The sequence below is a fragment of the Lactuca sativa genome, chromosome 4, assembly GCF_002870075.4.
Source record: "Lactuca sativa cultivar Salinas chromosome 4, Lsat_Salinas_v11, whole genome shotgun sequence".
Taxonomy (NCBI): domain Eukaryota; kingdom Viridiplantae; phylum Streptophyta; class Magnoliopsida; order Asterales; family Asteraceae; genus Lactuca; species Lactuca sativa.
Genome location: NC_056626.2, coordinates 44,584,953 through 44,604,408, shown reverse-complemented (window position 1 = coordinate 44,604,408; position 19,456 = coordinate 44,584,953). Strand labels below are relative to the sequence as shown.

The following is a 19,456-nucleotide window of genomic DNA, read 5'->3' as shown; positions in this document are numbered from 1 at the left end:
GATGCCACTTGTTAACTGTTCACTTGTATTATCCTGCATATTTCTTGTCCAATATTGCTCAGAAGCTGGATTAACAAATACAGAGTTCGATTCATCAACAAGATTTGAATTGATATCAAATGAAGATGGCTGGACCATTCTAATATTAATGCTTTCATATACATGTTCCCATTGCTGCCAATTGATTGGCATTTGTCGTTACAAGGAGTAGCACGAGAAGTGATAAAACTATGAAAACACAAGGATGCAAATCTTGGTGATTTTTGGATTGTATTGATGCTTTAATTATAACAATCATCCAAACAGCTCCTTAATACTTTAATTATAACACAAAAGTCGTAAAACGCTCATCCAAACACCACCTTATACTACTCGACTTCCTCTTTAATACTTTAATTATAACAATCAAAATAAAGTAGTCACCACAAGTATAAATTCCCTATTCTCATCAAAGTTTGAAATTCAAAGACAATCAAGATAAATGGCAACTTCTCTAAATATTTTCACCATACCTTAAAGTACAGATGATGCATTCTCTTTTTCTCAATTTGCCAACTTCCTGAAAAAAGTTTTATGATTACAACATAAACAAATAGATTCAGATGGTGATTTTCTTATTCTACTTCAGATTCAAAACCTATATGACATCCCATCTAAGATTAGTTATTATTTGCAGTTTTTACATCAATCATTATTCCCATTTCCCAACAACTAGAAAACATACAATAAGTTCACATTAAACTGACCTCTTATGTTCCATCAGGCTTGGGTTCATGCTTGCATATCTAGCTGTCCCTGTCAAATTCTTGTTCTCTCTGCAATTTATAAGATATAAAATTTAGATTGATTAGGGTTCACTTTTTTATGAATAAAAGATTGCTGATGAAAGTTTAAAAAAAAAATTCACTCACCTATATGGAATGTGCCGATGAGTTGAAGAGTCTCTATATTTCTTGGCTAGCCCGAAATCAATAGCATAGACCTGTAACATGTAGGTTTATATATGTTTTATGTATAAAACTATAAAAAAAAACAAAATGTACAATGAAATATGGAACAAATTATGGAATGAAACCTGATTAGCACGCCTCCCTAAACTCATAAGGAAGTTGTCTGGCTTTATATCCCTATGTAGAAATGATTTACAGTGAATAAATTCAACTCGGTTGATCTGCAACATATATAATCACATAAAAAACTTTTCCACTTACCAAGAGAAGGTGGCTTCAGTTCCCCTGCAACGTATTTTCCAATAACACCCCCACACCTACATATGTTAATTAAGTAAGAAAAGGTAATAGTCATGAAAACACACAAAAAGAACTTTCCTTTCATGGTGTCTAGATGGTGAAAAAGAAGAAGAAGAAGATTGAACATCTGTAGGGATCTTTTCATTTCCCTCCCCCTGTTTCAAAAATAAATAAATAAAATGTACCAGGACCTTCTATTTTCTTTATGGCTCATAATTATGTGAAATTATAAAGTGTAAAATTTCACTATATTGACACACCTGCAATAGAGGCTTGAGGACTTCATAAACATTTTTAACATTATATTTTGTAAGATTTTGAACAAAAATCAATAACTTAATAGTTTCAATCCATACTGCAATGTTTACTTTAACACTTTTTTTGCTAATTTCTTCATGGCTTTATATAAATTTACTTATTATTAAATTCCATAAGAATTATTTATGAATGTTGTTCAAAATAACCCCTTGTAGAAGAACCCACTTCAGATTGCATCCTCAACTTGATATCCCAATTCCTTATTAAACTATTAAGATTCATATCTGTAACATTTTTTATATAAAGATTTAACAGTTTAAAGTTCAAAAAAATGTGATTAGCTTAAATAATTAGCAACTCTACAGTAACAGATCACAGATGTGACCGTATTGCTGGAATAGTTAGCAACTCTGTGGGGATGTCATTTCTTTACTAAGTTGAGTGAGAAGAACAAAATCAGAGATATCCAAGAATTTAAGATCAGACATGTTGTCTATGTCGCTCTTTAGTAACAAAATGTCAAGTAATGTGCTTAAAAATGTGAGCTTGCTGCATCAGGTATGGCCGGCGTCATCAGGTTTCAAATGGGTTTTTACTTTCTTTTTCTTTTTTTCCATGTGGGGTACCAGTTAATGGACTTGAATTTTCCAAAACGTAATCAAGCATGTGTTGTACCATTGATGTGGAAACCTGTTTATAGCTTAGTAATTCAGATTTGACCCAAGATGGATGTACATGATTCCTGAAATAAAGTTAAGCTCCATGATTCCTGAGATGAAACCTAATCATTTTTAAATTCCAAACCAACTGTAGACTTTGTTGTAGCTATAATACTAATGTTACCTTATTACATCATTATAAAGTTTTATTACAACTTTCAAATTTTTCTACATTAAATGAAGAATTCAATCTGTTGTTTTAATGTTGACACTTGAGAGTATGTCTAAGCTCCCTACTTTGAGGACATCAATACAGAGAGTCTAATGGAATAATTAATGCAAAGATGTATTGCAACAACCTTTATACTCTCAGAGTTGTACTCCATCTCTAACATCATACTCTCATTATTGCCCTAATTAGAACAAGAGAAGGGGCAAAATTATCCCATGGAGAATCAGAGCAACCCATAGGAGTATTGCCACCATAACAAGGAGAAGGTAATCGTACATCAGATGAAGCACAAAGTAACATTGGTGATGGTGAAGGAATGGAAATAAAACAGAAAAAAAAAAACAGAAACCCTAACCAACCTTGGTCGTTGAGATGATGGTGGAGCTTTTCCCTTGACGCAAAACCCTCCATGGTATCAAGCTCAATCTCTGTAGCCCTACGATCTGCCATGTCCAAATCTCTCTCGTCCTCTAGAGAATCGTCCAACCCAACCGACCTTCATAGCCATTTCTACTGATTTCCAACTCGATATCATAAATTATGTTTCGACATGAGAGTGTGGGGAGGTTTCAAGAAGAACAGAGCAGAAGCAACAACGCAAAAGATAACATTAGGTATCGAGGGCTAATCGAGTTTGATTAAAAAGGTTATAAAACTCGTAATAAAGGAAGACAAACCTCTGGAACAAATAAAGAAGTAGAATGTTGATGGTGATTGACCATGGAGTTTCGAGACCTTGACTTTAATGGAGCTATTGTTCTACTTGATATGGAAATCACTCTAAATTTGTAGTTGTGATACAGCTCTTCTATTGATTGAGAGGCTGAGAAAGTACTTGAGGAACTGAAGATCGAGGGAAGTAGATGAAGGGTTTTTGAACTGAAACCCTAGTTCCAACAATAGTCATGGTTCCAAAAACTGTACCCCTTTGATCAATTTCATGGCCTAGTGACCAAAAAACCTTCGATTTCACTAAGAACCGGAACCCTAGTTCCAACAATAGTCGATTTTTGGTATTTGATTGAGAGAGAGAGAGAGAGAGAGAAGAACGATTGAAAGAAGGTAGAGGAGAGCATGGCGGGGTTTTTAATTTTTTCAGAATTTCATTTCCCCCTTTCCCCCACTATTAAAGGATGGAACGCGCGTTCCATAAAAAAATATAAAGCGACATCCTTAGACGACGCGCATTTTATTATAGGTGCCCTCCGTGTTTTTTTTTTGACACTAATTTAAGGGCGCGCAATAATGCGTGTCTTCTATCCTTAAATTTTTTGAAGAGATGACATTTTTCTAATGTCACTCTCCTTTGCGTAACATAGATCAATGAGCGTCGTATTTTGCGCGTCGTAAAAGGCCTTTTTTCTAGTAGTGATTTATGTTACAAAAAGAATCCTCTGTAAGCTCAAATGGAATTATAAATCAAGAGTGTGTTGTTCTACCACCAGGCAATAATAAGGAAGCAATACTGCTTGAAGCAACATTTAATACAATATTTCCTTCAGATCTAATTGTTGCAGATATTGTTTTCCATAAAAAAGTTTTACCCGTTCCACCATAACCGTAAACAAAGAAGACACCTCCTTTATTTTCTTGAATAGCACTCATGATGTTTAGGAAAATATTACGTTGCTCATTTGTTAATGCAAGAAACATACGATCATATTCATTCTTTATCACGGGAACATCGTAATCTAGCTCCTCGGTGATAAGCTGATTGTTTGAAGAAGAAACGGATTCAACATCTGGGTATGGCATGTTTTTGAAGTTTTTGAGTGTAGAGTTGTTTCGAAGTAAAATTTGTTGTATTTCGAACAAAGTTAAGTTCTTAAGTTCATCTACTCCGAGTGACAATTCTGCACGAAAATATTAAATAATTAATAAAATTTGTCGTCGATATTTAATAATTTTATTAATAATGATTTAATGGTTGTTGAATAATAAAAATAAATTAATTTAAAAAAAATAAGAAAAAATGTTATACCTGCAGACTTAAATCTTTGTCGTTGTCTATATAGAATTCCATCTGCCAAATATTCTCATGTATTTTCCCAAACGACCTTTGGTTTTGACATACTATTACACATCAACAATGTAGCAAATAAAAAGCGTAGATAAAAACCAGATCCAGAATGACTTGCTTCTTTAATTGCATCAATGTATTCCTTGTCATCATCTAATAGCCCGAGTGCATAACAAGCATCTCTAAAAGAAGAATGTGTTTGACCATTTACCGTGCGAATATCATCAAATGATGTTGGTCCTTTTGCTTTATTTAAAAGAATCCTTAAGAAATATGCCTCACCTAGTTTAGGTGAAACAGAATGAATTCTACCGATGGCTTTTCCTACTTTCCTTCGCTTCCAAAACCGACCATTTAATATCCAAACAAACTTTGTAGGGAATTCAACATATGTGAGTTTTCGTGCTTCACTGTCGATTGCATTACATTTCATCCAAGTTGTGAACTTTGAAGCCGCAACAGAAGGTTTGTCAAGAACATCATCAATATCATCGTCTTCACCATATACAATCTGTTGTTGATTAGGAAGATGAAAAGGCAGTCTGACAACAGAAGGATATCTGCAATGAACATCATATGTAAAAATTCGCCATGATGCTTCACATGCTGATAAATATCTACAATCGTAATATTCAGCTATTTCATCGACCACATCATTATTTTCACATTCATTGTTGGTTGGTACAACAGCAACTGTAGCTCTATCAGGACCCTTATTTATGTATTTAAACAAATACTTTATAGAAGATCCCTGATTGCACCATTCAATATTAATATGTGTCTGATATCTTTTCAATAGATATTTGTTGTATGGAACAACATTTCTATTATCCAACCTTACACCTGATTTTTCTACAAAATGACCATCGTTTCTTTGCCTATATAACGGAAAACCATTCTGATCTACAGACGAATGATTACTGAATTTTTTTGGAAAGTTTTTAGAGCACTTTTTATCCACCATGCATGAACAATTCATATTTTCAGCTCCACATGGACCATGAACCATAAACTCATTTACAAGTGAATACAATTCAGGATCTTCGATTCTGTCTGGTATCTCTGCTGAAATTATCGGATCGATAAGTTCAACAGTTGGTAGCTTGTTGTCAGAATGCATGAATAGACATATATGACTATGCGGCAAACCTCTTTTTTGGAATTCAATTGTATAAACATCTGTAAAAGAATTTGCCAAAAAAAAGTAAAATGTGATTAGATATTAAAACATATTTAAAATATAATAATAAGATCAATGTTTTATAAAAAATTTAAAAATATTGTTTTAATTACATGCTTGAACTTTGCTGAAAATTTGATTATCCCTTAAGTCTTTAATGAATGCATCAAGCTTGATCTTGAACAACCTACATAGTATATCAGGCATGTCTTCTGGTTGAAGTGAAGTATCCTTAAGAAACCTTTTAATCTCAGGCCATTTGGGATTACACGTAAAGGTTATGAAGAAATCAGGATATCCAAACCATTTGCATAGTGACATGGCATCCAAATAGTTTTGCAGCATATAACGTGCACCTCCGGTAAAGGATGAAGGTAATATGACACGTTGGCCAACATTCGAGATATCAGTCGTTCCTTGAGCTTTTTGGTTACGTAAATTTTCATAAGAATCACATCTAAGAACATGTTGTTGCCTATGTATGTAGTACATTCTCTCCGTTTCCATCATAGTGTAGGCATCTACCAGAAATTGTTGAAACAACCTTCTTGAATTAAGTATGAGAGAAAACGAATGATCTCTGTCTTGAATCCTATAAGCGAAATATTCTCTCATTGTACATTTTGCACGCTTGCTGTTGTTCGTAAATGACACACCTCTATGAAGAATGTCAACACTATAACCATCATCCCCATATGGAAATAGCAATGGATATTGGAGAGGAAGATACGAAGGATGCAATTCACTGATACGTTGTAGACAACCATTTTTTGTTTGAACGACGATATCCCTCTTCTCGATTGAATCCGAAATGTCACCAATTATTAAAGCAGCAACCTCAGAAGCAGTCGGTAGGTTATATGTTCTTCCATCTTGCTCCCTTCTCCCGATAAGTCGTAATTTCATATCAACTTCTGGATTTTTCTGAAAAGTATCTTTTACCATCCTATAAGATCTAACCAACACATTATTTGAATCCAACATCACCTTAATATCTTCAATAATATCACTATCAGTTGATGTTGATTGATCCTTTTGACCACTAAAACAAATATATTTATAAATAATATTAGTAATATATATATATATATATATATATATATATATATTAATAATAATACTAAATTATGAATAAGAAGTTTGAGAAAATACCGAAAACATCTTTGTCTATTTGTAATTTCGTTGTCAGTGTCATAAATGTATAACTAAGAGAATTTTGGTTCCGATCCTTTTGCTGGCAAAAGACTTCCAATACTATGATAATTTTGACCACCCAATCTGAAAATGTATGGAGCGTTTCCTCTATTGATTCTCTATTGATTGAAGAATCAATTTTACCACCCATCGACGTGAAAGAAAACATTGAATTGTAACGTCGAATGTTTTTCATGAAATGTTTGCTTTTTGAGTCCATATTTCGGAACCTTCTTTCATAAGTCGGGGGTGCATTCTTTAAATCTGGAAGTTGAACTTTGTCGTAACCACAACATAATGAATAATCCGTGTTTCCCTTTTCTTTACCTCTAATGGATTCATTTCTCCATAATTTTGCACGACATGTTTGACATACAACAACTTGATCACCATGATCCAAATATTCTGTAAAATAAAAGCATTGAATAAAATATCAATGAATTTTATAATTATATACAACATAGTATTTGAAATGTAAAATGGATATTATTTTTTGATTACCATTTGAGATACCAACTATAAGATTTTCATTGTTCACTTGATGTATATTTTCTACATCTTCTGTCAGATCAATCAATGGGATAGGGGATAAATGTCTTGTCTTCGTTTTTAATTTATGACATCCTGGATTTAACTTGATTGATGATGAAGAAGTTGTTACTGTGGATGCATTTTTTGATGTCATTTCATTTGAAAGTACATGGTACTGTCTTTTGTTTGCTAACTTGGAAGTGGTATATTTATCGAAACTAATGATATCTGACCAAAAAAAAATTTATATATTAAATAAATAAATAATTAAATATATATATATATATATATATATATATATATACATCCCGATTATATACATAATGGATAATAGTATATTTTAAAAACCATAAATAATTACCATTTCTATTGTTAGATAACGGATTTATAACATTTGTAATGTTAGAAAATGGAGTTCTAACATCTGTAAAGGAATGGCAGTATTGTATGGTTGTGTTATGCTTTGGAGGTGTTGTAAATGTATTAACATTTTGAGTTTGACGAACAATATTGATTGATTGATCTGCAAATAGAAATAAATTATAAAACTTGTAAATATATGTATAGAACAATATAACAGTATTTTTGAACAAATACTGTAATGATGTACTTGGAACGTTCGATGTTGTTTTTATTTTCTTCGATCTTTTATTTTCCAAATATATTTTTCTTTGTCTTCTTTTCTCTCTGGCCTGCATGTGGTACATCTTACTGTTGTTTTCTGCATAAGAAGACATAGGTTAGGATATGAAATGTGAAATTATGTACATAATATGTTTATATAATACAATTGAAGTTAGTTAGAATTAAATAAATAATGATAATAAAGTAAATGTATTTAAAAAGTTACCTTTATTAATTTGTTTATTAAAATGTGTAACAAAATTTGCAAATATTAATTTACTCTTTTATAATATATTTTAAACAAATTAGTCAATTGAAGATTTTTAAAATATTAAATAGTATAAAATAGAAATTATATATTTGTTTATATTGTGTAAAAGAGACTTTAAATAAAAATATTAAAGTTAACATGAGTCGGATTGTAGATATGGGTCCGAAAATAAGATTTGAAGCGGAAGCTTGTGTTGTAGTTGCAGAAATAACTCCATCAAAAGAAGTCTAGATGTTTGTTTACAACGACTCCAATCTTCCATAGACGGTCGTCGAAGATTAGCAGTCAATGACTGTCCTCGATTCCCCCTAAATCGATCGCAATCAACAACGCATGAAAGGGAACCTAGAAAATCATGGAGATCTACGATACCGTGTAATCGTCCGATTTGGTCTCCGTCAGGATTGAAAAATACGATCTGAAGGTAGACTCTCCTTCTTGCTGTGCCACAATCAATTATTTCCCTGATGACCATCATGACTCATCATCCTCATTTCCAACCTAGGGTTTATTCGATTTACATCTGCTGTTTCCCCAATTTCAACCAATCGTGGGTTCGGATGATATCAGGGGTTAAAACCCTAGATCTCCATGGAATCAATGAAGGTAAAATTGTGTGATACACGAAAATCGTGATGATTATAAATTGCTTATTGATCTTAAACATCTATTCCCGCTTATTTTTTTACAATTAGAAAAACATCTATTCCAGCATATTGATTATTGTTGTAAATTTCAACCATAAATTCATAGAGAAAACAAAGTGATCTAAACTCATAATACTAACCTGACATATGGATATGGAAATCTTGCAGGTAGAACTGGAATGAGGATTAGAACTTTAATGAAGCAGTTTGATGTAAGCTTAATGAAAAAAAATCGCAGAAGCAATTGAACATTAAGAAGACGAATGAGGAGTTTCAAAATTTTGGATTTCACGTTTTGAGGTAAAGTTATATATATATTGGAAAAAGATTACGATTTTATGATTTTATTGTTGTTGGATCTTTGTTAGATAAAATTTTGTTCTTGATTTTTTGGAATTTAAAAGATTACAACTAAAAATTAGTTTAATATTCGAATTTCATCTAAAAATGGAGTATAGAATATTAGGAAATAGTAAATTGAATATAGGTTATTTATAGAAGATAAGTAAATATGCTGCAACCATTACAAAAATGTATGAATTAATTGAAGAGAATCAAAGATATAAATTTTGTTTACAATTGGTTATTGATTATTTATTAAAAATAACATATTTATCGTGAGAAAAATAATAGTTATTCTAAATAATAGACATAAATGTTCCATGTTTAAAATAATCAACATAAATATTATAAATAATAGACAATAAGAACACAACACATAGAAGTTGGTTTCTATTAAATGTAATTATTCAAATCTTGTATCTAGATTACATAAATGGTCACTACATTTTAAAACTTAACTTACATCTTCCACTTTTAAACATAGCAAAACATGAAGAGGTTACAAAGTTCCAAATTTTAAGCACCCGAACCTTGATATGCGATTTTTCATCTATCTGGTCAATGTTATTTAGGTAAACCTTATTTCCTATTTCCATTTTCTGCAAGAAATTTAATCATTATAGAATTGTAAGGAAAATTAGCAACCTTTTAGAATGTACAGAACATCCTAACCAATAAGTAAAACAGAAAAATTAAAAATCAACACATGACAATAACAACTGACTTAATATACTCATAAATTTTTAGATTCAATAATTCATTTTATAATAAAATGGAATACAAACAAAACCAAATAATTCATATGAAATAATGTTTTAGATTGAATAAAAGTTTATATAATAAGATGGAACACAAATATAAAATAAACATGAAAACGACAATTATACCGAAAATGCCCCTGCAACATACTAACACTAACAGATAACATAACAATGAGTAAAACAGAAAAATTAAAAATCAACACATGACAATAACGACTGACTTAATATACTCATAAATTTTTAAATTCAATATTTTTTTGAGATTGTATTTAGATAAATACAAACAAATTTTAAAATTTCATACCATCAAAACAAAAGTTACTGTGTACATCTGAAAAAGACTATTTTTAATTTTTTTTAAAGAAAATGAACTTGTAATGTTCATTAGTTTTTCGTCTTTTAAACTGAAAAGGTAGAAGAAGTAGACGATTAAGAAGAATTACAAAAAAGAAGAAGAATAATAGAAATCATACAATGAGAACGTGATAGATACCGATAAATAAGAACATGAAGGGAATAGAAATATTTGTAATTCTGATTTTTGAATACACTAACCTGATATTTAATTCTTGAAGCGTTGCAGAATCACAAAGAATGAAGAAGAATACGTTTGTTGTGGTTTCTATGGAGCAGAATTGTTATGGAGCAGAATGGTATATACAAAATAACCGTATAAATGATATTTACGTTTGCTGAAAAAAATACTGCAGATTTTTAGGGATTTAATGATTGCAATATATTTAATTTGCAATCAATATAAACAAACTTTCAAATTTAATCATGAATTTCGAATCTGATTATTGATTAACATATTTTTTCAAATTATTTCCATAATCTTTATTCATTTAAAATTAATGCTTGAATATTTTGAATGCAGTTGACAGCTAAAATTTCCGGATTTATTGCATCAGTTTGAACTTTGATTCAATTTGGATTCAATGGTATTTATGTAAATATAGATGAATAAATGAGCGGGAAAACTCGATTTTGGGGGTTCTTAGAGAGTGACACGTGACAGAGTTCTACTTATTTATTAGAATTATGATATATATATATATATATATATATATATATATATATATATATATATATATATATCATAAAAACCCTCAAATTTTCAAAAAATGTTCGGTTATGTCCTAATGTCCTAAGTTCATTTTTGTGTCTACAAAAACCGCACATTTACATAAAAATTGTCATGATTGCTCTCTTTTTCGATTTTACCCTTCTATGACATCAGGGGGATGTTTGGTTCTAGGATTAGGGTCTTGTGTTTGGTTTTCTCAGCCCACTGCACCCTCACCGTTTTCTTCTCTGGTAAATTACACATGAGAAATGCATCCTTTTCCCCCTTTTCTTCATCGTTGATATCTCTTCTCTCTCCTATTCCGGCAGCCGGCCACCAGCGGCCACCGTTACTGTCAAACCCCCCGTGCTACCGCCAATATCTGTTCAACCTCTAGAAACGTGATCGGGTCATTCAATAACCACCAGAGACGTCGCCGCCATTGTCGTCCACTTCAACCCCAGATCCATGGTCCGCATTAGAATTTACAGGTTTTCAAAACAATTTCGTTTTCATCTTGGTTTATATGAAGGATCGCTTTGATTTTGCTGATCTATAGTCTTGAATATCCTGAATATCTGATACGACCAGAGGTGGTGGTGAGACTTGGTGAGAATGAGAAGGATACGAGCATACAATAAGGGGGAAGAAACGATAACAGAAATGAGTTCTGTCCCACACCTACAAAGCCATCAATGAATCTGGTTTTGAGTTTCAATGGTGCATTTTGATTTCACAACACTGACCGACGATTCTCGTGTTCTTACTCAAATTGATTTCAGATTATGGCATAAATTCTATTTCAGATGATCACCTCAAGTCGATTTCAGATGCAGATTATCTTTGTGGGGTTTTACATCTTTTTTTGTCAGATTTGTTGTTTTTTTACATTACAAAATTGCTTCATAGAAATCATCTATCTATCTTTGTTATTTGTTTTTAGTAACCCAAAGAAAACTTTGCTTCACCACAACTGGAAGAAAAATAACAACAGATGTTAAATTGTGAGTTTTATGTGATTAAATCTATTTATTTGTTTGGTTTTCCTGTTGCCTCATCAATGATTATAAGAAAGGAAAGAACTAATCTTTGGATGAAAAGCGGTCATCATAGTAACACCAGAAGTGGTGGTCATTTTTCCGGGAAGAACCAAACATCCCTAATGCCATAAAAGGGCAAAATTGGAAAAGAGGGCAATTATGATAATTTTTGCCCAAATGTGTGGTTTTTGTGGACACAAAAATGGAGTTAGGACATAACCAAACATTTCTTGAAAATTTGGGGGCTTTTATGACATTAGCCCTATATATATATATATATATATATATATATATATATATATATATATATATATATATATATATATATATATATATATATATATATATATATATATATATATATATATATCTTTCTGTGAGTATTTGTATGGATATATTTTTTTAGGTATAGACATTCTAATTTAGTTGTTGTTCCGATTGATGGTAATATGTTTTTGGAACATATCAGCTTTTGAACTAGAGGAAGTCGAATAAATGGGTGATGCAATGCTCAATATAATTGGGGTTGTAATTTAAGAATAAATGTTAGCATTTTTACATAATTATCTTCCTTTTTCTCTCTATTTTAATGATTATGTGATACTTCAAGTTTCCATAAACTAATTTATACACATAATGAGCATGTTGACACATATAAAGAAGCTTTTTATTATTCAGAGAAGGCATGCAATAGACCATGTATGTCACTAAATCCACAATCACCGATAATGCTTTTTCTTAATTTCTTTTGCTCAACTTATTTATTTGGGCCTGATGTGTGTATCCACAATCACCGATAATGCTTTTTCTTAATTTCTTTTGCTCAACTTATTTATTTGGGCCTGATGTGTGTATCTTTTTGTTGCAAGTGGATGCTTTCACTTTCTGTTTATTCTTTATTTGACAGGGGACTACAAAAAAATTAATGTATTGCATCAACATATGGTATTTTCATTAAACTTCATAGAAGGAATAAAAGAGTCCATAGTTTTTCTCCCGAAGAACGAAGAATGCGAGGTATCTAGGCTCTATAAATTTGATAATGTTACTTGGTCAATGTTACTTCTTGATTAGATCGATTTCAAGTTGTTTTCTAGTTGTTCGGTATAGGTTCGATTTTGAAGAATGTAATTTATATTTTTAGGCTTAAAAAATGTACGCTTTGTAGATTTAGGTTGTTGAGTTCAAGTTTTAAGGATATGCCTAGGACAGAACTAACAAAACATACATGATTCTATCAAACTCATCAAATCAGGTCCTGTTTTTATGATCAAGATTTGCAAAATGATGAATTTAACAAATAGGATGTCTCAAACTTGCAGGAATCAAAGTCATTTCAAAGTAGGGGTGTCGAACGGGTAAAATTTTCAGGTTTCGGGTAGAACGGGTATTCCCTTAAGAAAATAATACCCGATACCCGACCTATATTGTAATTCGGGTTTTCGGGTTTCGGGTATTCGGGTTTGAGGTTGGGTCGGGTAATTATCGGGTATACCCAAAACTTTCTTAAATGACACTTATTGATAATTTTTTTTTATTTTTACATGTTGGTTTGTTTAATAATGAATCGGGTAGGAAAATGCTCCATACAATTAACAAGTACATATATAATAATAATACAAATCATTATAATATGTTATGTACTTTTTTAATTTCATTCCGTGCGATAGTGAGAAACTGAGAATTGTGATGACGGTTCAGGACTTCAGCTTTAGCGTCGTATTCCCTTTGCAAGTTTGCATCGACTGTCGAGCCGTCGTTAATAACTTGGAAACAAATGGTTTTGTTTTATTTGAAGTGTGCGTACATGACTGCATTGTATATTTGATATTATTTAAAAAACAAATTCGGGTATTCGGGTATACCCGAAAATAAATATTCATACCTAAAACCCGACCTATATTATTATCGGGTTAACCTACTACCCGAATGTTCATACCCGTTACCCGTTCTACCCGACCCATTCTATCCGAATTCGGAACGGATCGGGTGGGTAGAACGGGTTTCAGGTTTTTTTGACAGGCCTATCTCAAAGGACAATCACAACCTTTAAAGATCTGATTCTTTAGCTAGACATGGAAAGTGGTTTTTTAAATGTTTTTTTATTTACTAAAACAACCTTCAGCGACAATTTTTGTGGGTTATAATCGTTTGTGTTTGTTGGAAATTAATAGTTTCAATTATGCGTTGTGCGGATATATGGCTACCGATGTATATGTTGGAATGATATACTATAGTTGTATTTGTAAAAATTTTGTTTGAATACAATGTTAAAGATGTGCTTTTTTCAAATTATAATATATTTAGATAGTTGGGTTGGTGGATCACCTTTTTTCTTTTATGGACTGTGGACGGTTAACTCAAGTGAAATAGAGGATTTTTATGTTTTTCTAACTTTGCATGATTCTTAGGTTTGGACTTTAAATTTTATACTATTAGATTAGTATTTATAAGTTCTAATTTCAATTAATAACAAACTTTTATAATTAACAATTATTGTCCTCAAATTATAATATATTATTATTATATATCTTTTAAACTATAAATAATATTAGGTTACATCTTAGTTTTTCTAAGGGATTTAAAAACTATATTCTTAAATTTGCTACTATATATTATTGTCTGTCATAAATTTAAAATTAAAAGCTTAACCTAAAAACATTGACTCTTAAGTATATAAATACAAAACTATAGAACCTTTATTTATTAATTATATATGATAAATTGGTAAGTATTTGATATTTAGTTAAAACCTTTTGGCCATTCAAATACCATTTTCACACATGGTAAAACGATGTATCTATTTATCAACTTCCAAATGAATATCATAATGCTTCTAAAGCAAGGTTTGGTCCGTCCAACATTCATTTAGATCTCGTTGATCTATCTATTTACGACCTCGCCGATATGGTTATCATATAAGTTAAAATGTTAAGATACCCTTGACAAATCAATGAAATCACAACACAACGAGAAGACTCATTTCCTTTGTACCGGATGAGAAATAACTATTCATTTTAGCAAAACCGACTCATAGTAATATGCAACTATCATGTGTTCCTTGAAATATGACATGTTTTTGAATTGAACTAATTATGAAATGAAACTATTTGTTGTCGTTGCTTTGCGCAAAACAACGACAGGCTTTTATTTTTAACCAAAACCAATATTTTACTTTTATTTTACTCAGATACATCAACGTACTTATATTTTGAAGCCAAATTTATTCAACCCAAAACAACTATGTATTTATATTTTTAATCAAATATATCATCGAGATGAAACAAACCCCCACTCACCGTATACAATGCATAAGCTATTTGTTATCCATAAAAAAGGAAACAACTCACAAAATCAAACTATGCAGCCCTTTAAATAGAATGTTCTGAAACCATTCAGGGAAATGAAATTATTCGCCGCCACTGCTTTATGTGGGTAAATGACTAATGTTTGTGTGTGTGTATATATACCAGTGGCGAGTCTAGAACGTAAAATTATGTGGTTCACTATTTAAGTGAAACCGAAAAAATGGTAAAAAAAATACTAGTTACAAGTTCGGGTCGGGTTGTATAACCAAAAAAGAAATTTCAAGTATTTATAATTGTATTCATTGAGGTCTTGTATCTTGATATTAGTTGTGGGGTCAGGGCCGACGTACGGCGAGTAATTTCCGATTTGTGTAATTGTGTATCACGGTATCAACGTATACCTTGAAGCAGGAGAAGAACGACGTGTTGAGAACAAATTTTTTTTATTGTTTGTTTTTTTCTTTTTTCTTGTATTTATCTTATTATCTTTAACTTGTATTGGAATATTTTTTTTATTGGATTATACCTTAAATGACTTCGGTGCCTATTAAAACATAAAATGTGAGCTTTTGAAATTTTAATTTATATATATTTTGTTGTCAAAAACATTAAGGTGGTTCACTCCAAGTTTTTAAGATGAGTTACAATTTATAATTATTTATAATCTCTTATAAAAGATGGGAAAAACAGTGAGTCAAGTGACCCACCTTCTATACACATAGACTCGCCAATGGTGTATATGTAGGTTCCATTGAGATTCTGAAAAAATAAAAATAAAGATCTTGTGATTCAATCTCAACCACATATTTCTCATCTAAAGTTCATGGTGTGACTTAGCTAATGAGTGAAACTCTAATTCTCGGCCTTGGGACCCTATTTAAAGGCACTAACCCCTACGTTTTTCCTCATTCATCATCATCCACTCATTGAAAAATGTGCATTGTCGTTAACCAACCCCTTTTGGTGTCTTTGGTGCATGAAGAAGGAGTTTCCCAACCAAGTTTCTCCATTCAATTCATCTTTTGGACCTTAGAGAGGTATAAAGTCTCTACCTTTATGCTTGTACTCTTTAGATCAAAGTTTTTATGGTCATTTTGGTCCCAAAACCCTTGTGCTCTTGATGTTTGATGAACTTCAAAGCCTCTTGGGGCATTATTTAGCTTTTGGACCTATGATGATGAAGAAAAAGGGCTTTCATGGGCATGCGTTGAGCCTATGCACTAGAGATGACCTTTTGAGTGGATTTTAGACTTAGGGTTGTAAATCTTGGTTTATTAAGTTGTCTAAATGGATAAACTTGGAAAATTTAATCATTAAGTCCCCTGATAGATTCATATATGAAGTTTGGGACTTCTTTCTTAAATGATAAAAGACTAAATGAGTAAGGCTGTTAAGTCAGGTTTCACGGCATGAAGACCAGGGTGTCATAGCGTGATTTTGGGTATGTCTTGACTAATTCGTTGCCAAGTGAATAATAATGTAATTTTGTGGACTGTTGACTTTTGTTGACCATTGACTTTTTGACCAATTTGACCTTTACTTAAACTGAAAGTTGAGTACAAGACTGAGGTTTGACCACTGTCGAGTTAGTATGATCGTGTAGCTGTCTTGGCGAGATGTTGAGTGTTGATCTTTCACCTTGTTGATTCAAGTGAGTTTTCTCACTATAATCATAGATTGTGGTTATGTTGTGGTATGTTGTTAAGCTAGTAGACCAGTTAGTCAGATGCATGTGGTGCTGAGTAGTTTGTTTATCTATAGTATATATGCCGACATATCTTGTAGTGAGCTGAGGCGGTCCAACTTTGTGCTGAAGGCCAAGATACTTAGGTGGACTAACTTAATGTTGAAGGCCAGGATAAGAATAACTTTATGGTGAAGGTAGTTAAGGCGAACCAACTTTATGCTAAAGGCCAACTTTTGTATACTTGCATGTACTGTAATGTTTATGGTATTTTGGGGAAATCAGTAAGCTTTAAATTACAATTATGGATTAAATGTTTCAGGTACTTTAGATTATCAAGGGAAGGAGAAGACGTGATGGTACATACTCATCAACAACTTTTTTTACTTTGTGATTCTATGTTCATTTATCAAACTCTGATTTTAGGATTTTGTCTTTTGGAACAAATGATTTAATGTTTTGGCGTATGAAAATGGAATTTTATCTTAATTAAAAGTTAAACAAAATATATTGTAAAAATCAGGGCATTACAAGTTAGTATCAGAGCCCTAGTTTTAGGGATTTGGTTAAACATGTGTGCGATTCCAAACTCAAACTAAGGATTTGAAAATTTTTACAAACTTATTGAAAAGAATGAAATGAAATAAGAAAAGAAAATGTGATGTGTACATTCAGTCGAAGCTCAAAGGAAAGTGATCTCCCAAAATATAAGGGGTGTGTGTGTGTGTGTGTGTATATATATATATATACACACACACACACCCCTTATAAAACATATTTGGTTAAACGCTGAAAATTAAGTCATACAAGACCATAATGCGATTTATACAATGAATTTATGCATTGAAATCTTATATGGTCAACACAAATAGATAAGAACAACATTCAACATGAAGACTAATTCAAATGGCCATCTCCTTAATTTTTCACTTAAAATATGAAAGAATCATGGATATTCCTTAAAGGTTGGCGCCAATTGAATCCGTCAAGAGGAGGGAATACAGGTTATATAGCATTAGCACAGACAGATCTTCATTTTCATATTAATGGAGATAAGATTGATATGTAGGAAACATACGTCGACCACCGTTTCCCCTGGTGTGCCTTTTCCACTAGTAAATTTTGATACATCGCAACCGTCCTAGACTCATCTTCTCTATCTTCCACGACCACTAAAGTATTCCAACTATTAGTTCTAGGTAATACTACTCCAGAAAGAAATTACGGTGGTGCTTTGAATGGCAGGAATATCATCAATCACTCTTTGGTACCGTATAATCCACTTCCACCATCATAAACTCAACCATCGCAAAAGCCCTTTTGAGCCTCCAAAACACATCTAGAACAATCCTCTTGGTGATGTTCTTCAATCGACAATAAGATTTTTTATGAACCTTAGATCTTGATCCATTAATATATGAATCTTAGATCATCTCCAACCTTTAACAATATTTTTTTACACTATACCTATAATTATAATGTAAAAGATAATGTAAACACTAAATTCCTCCAACCGTTACACTATATCTAACACTAAAAAATATTTTAAGTATCTTGTTCTTTATTCAATACTATATTTAGTATTACCCTAAAATCTAATCGTATATGTAATGTTTGGTATAATGTAGGTTGGAACATTATAATGTAATATATAATATAAAAGAGAATTTTTAGTATAGGGATTGAGATTTTAGCCCCCGAAACACTATCCCAATTTATCAAGTTACTCTTTTATTAGGTCTGACAATCGTGTCGTGTTCGGGTTGACGTGTCGCGGGTTGGCGGGTCAAAATATGTCAACCCAAACACAACCCATTTAAATATACAGGTCATGGGTTGACGGGTTTGGAACATAAACTCATATATGACCCGCCAACCCATTTATTTATACGGGTTCACAGGTTGGCAGGTTCGTGGATCTGATTTGGGTTCGTGGGTCAGATTCTATAAATAAATTGACAATTAAACATGAATAAATTCTTGATAGTTGATGCAAACATATCCGAATTTTAGACACTTAAGTCTTAAACATACAAATGAAAGTTCAAAACATTTATAGAAACATATTTAAACTAAACATTAATATAAATATAGATAATTCAAGTGCTAAAGTAATAACCACAATTCCCATTTTTTCTCCCAAAAAAGAAAGTCAATTCTCCAACACCATTTCGATACCTGATTTCGATCACAGAGTAACAGAGGGGAGAGTGGGACTGTGGGAGACCGAAAGACTGGAAGTTTGGAAGAGGGAGATATGCTCATACGCAATTTGATTTTGAGATTATTATTTAGGACAAATTGGCAAAATGGTTATAAACTTAGTCATACATGTTACGACTTACGATCTTAGGTCATTCACCACGAGTCAAAATGTCAAAACAGTCAA

At 31.8% G+C, this 19,456-nt stretch overlaps 1 protein-coding gene and 2 long non-coding RNA genes across 3 annotated transcripts; 1 reads left to right on the top strand and 2 right to left on the bottom strand.

Moving 5' to 3' along the window:
- Positions 1 to 745: 745 nt before the first annotated feature.
- Positions 746 to 1,169, bottom strand: LOC128133814 (uncharacterized). Its single transcript, XR_008232112.1, has 3 exons — positions 1,076 to 1,169; positions 912 to 982; positions 746 to 815 (listed from the first exon to the last, which is right to left on the bottom strand). It is a non-coding gene; the product is annotated as an uncharacterized LOC128133814 (long non-coding RNA).
- A 2,649-nt stretch (positions 1,170 to 3,818) lies between these two features.
- LOC128133416 (uncharacterized) lies at positions 3,819 to 8,061 on the bottom strand. Its single transcript, XM_052770838.1, has 7 exons — positions 8,037 to 8,061; positions 7,686 to 7,847; positions 7,295 to 7,552; positions 7,024 to 7,198; positions 5,713 to 6,641; positions 4,519 to 5,598; positions 3,819 to 4,252 (listed from the first exon to the last, which is right to left on the bottom strand). The coding sequence occupies exons 1-7, from the start codon at positions 8,059 to 8,061 to the stop codon at positions 3,819 to 3,821; spliced, it is 3,063 nt and encodes a 1,020-aa protein (XP_052626798.1).
- A 3,114-nt stretch (positions 8,062 to 11,175) lies between these two features.
- On the top strand, positions 11,176 to 12,080 carry LOC122197624 (uncharacterized). The gene is made up of 2 exons (XR_006191229.1): positions 11,176 to 11,526; positions 11,627 to 12,080. It is a non-coding gene; the product is annotated as an uncharacterized LOC122197624 (long non-coding RNA).
- Positions 12,081 to 19,456: the final 7,376 nt, after the last annotated feature.

What these genes read in the sequence shown, in the direction of transcription:
- LOC128133416 (XM_052770838.1), bottom strand. Translation starts at nt 8,061, where the DNA reads ATGTCTTCTTATGCAGAAAACAACA. An exon ending in GTTATCTAACAATAGAAATG is followed by an intron (nt 7,553 to 7,685) that starts GTAATTATTTAT and finishes TTTTTTGGTCAG; the next exon opens with ATATCATTAGTTTCGATAAA. An exon ending in CCCCCGACTTATGAAAGAAG is followed by an intron (nt 6,642 to 7,023) that starts GTTCCGAAATAT and finishes TATTTGTTTTAG; the next exon opens with TGGTCAAAAGGATCAATCAA.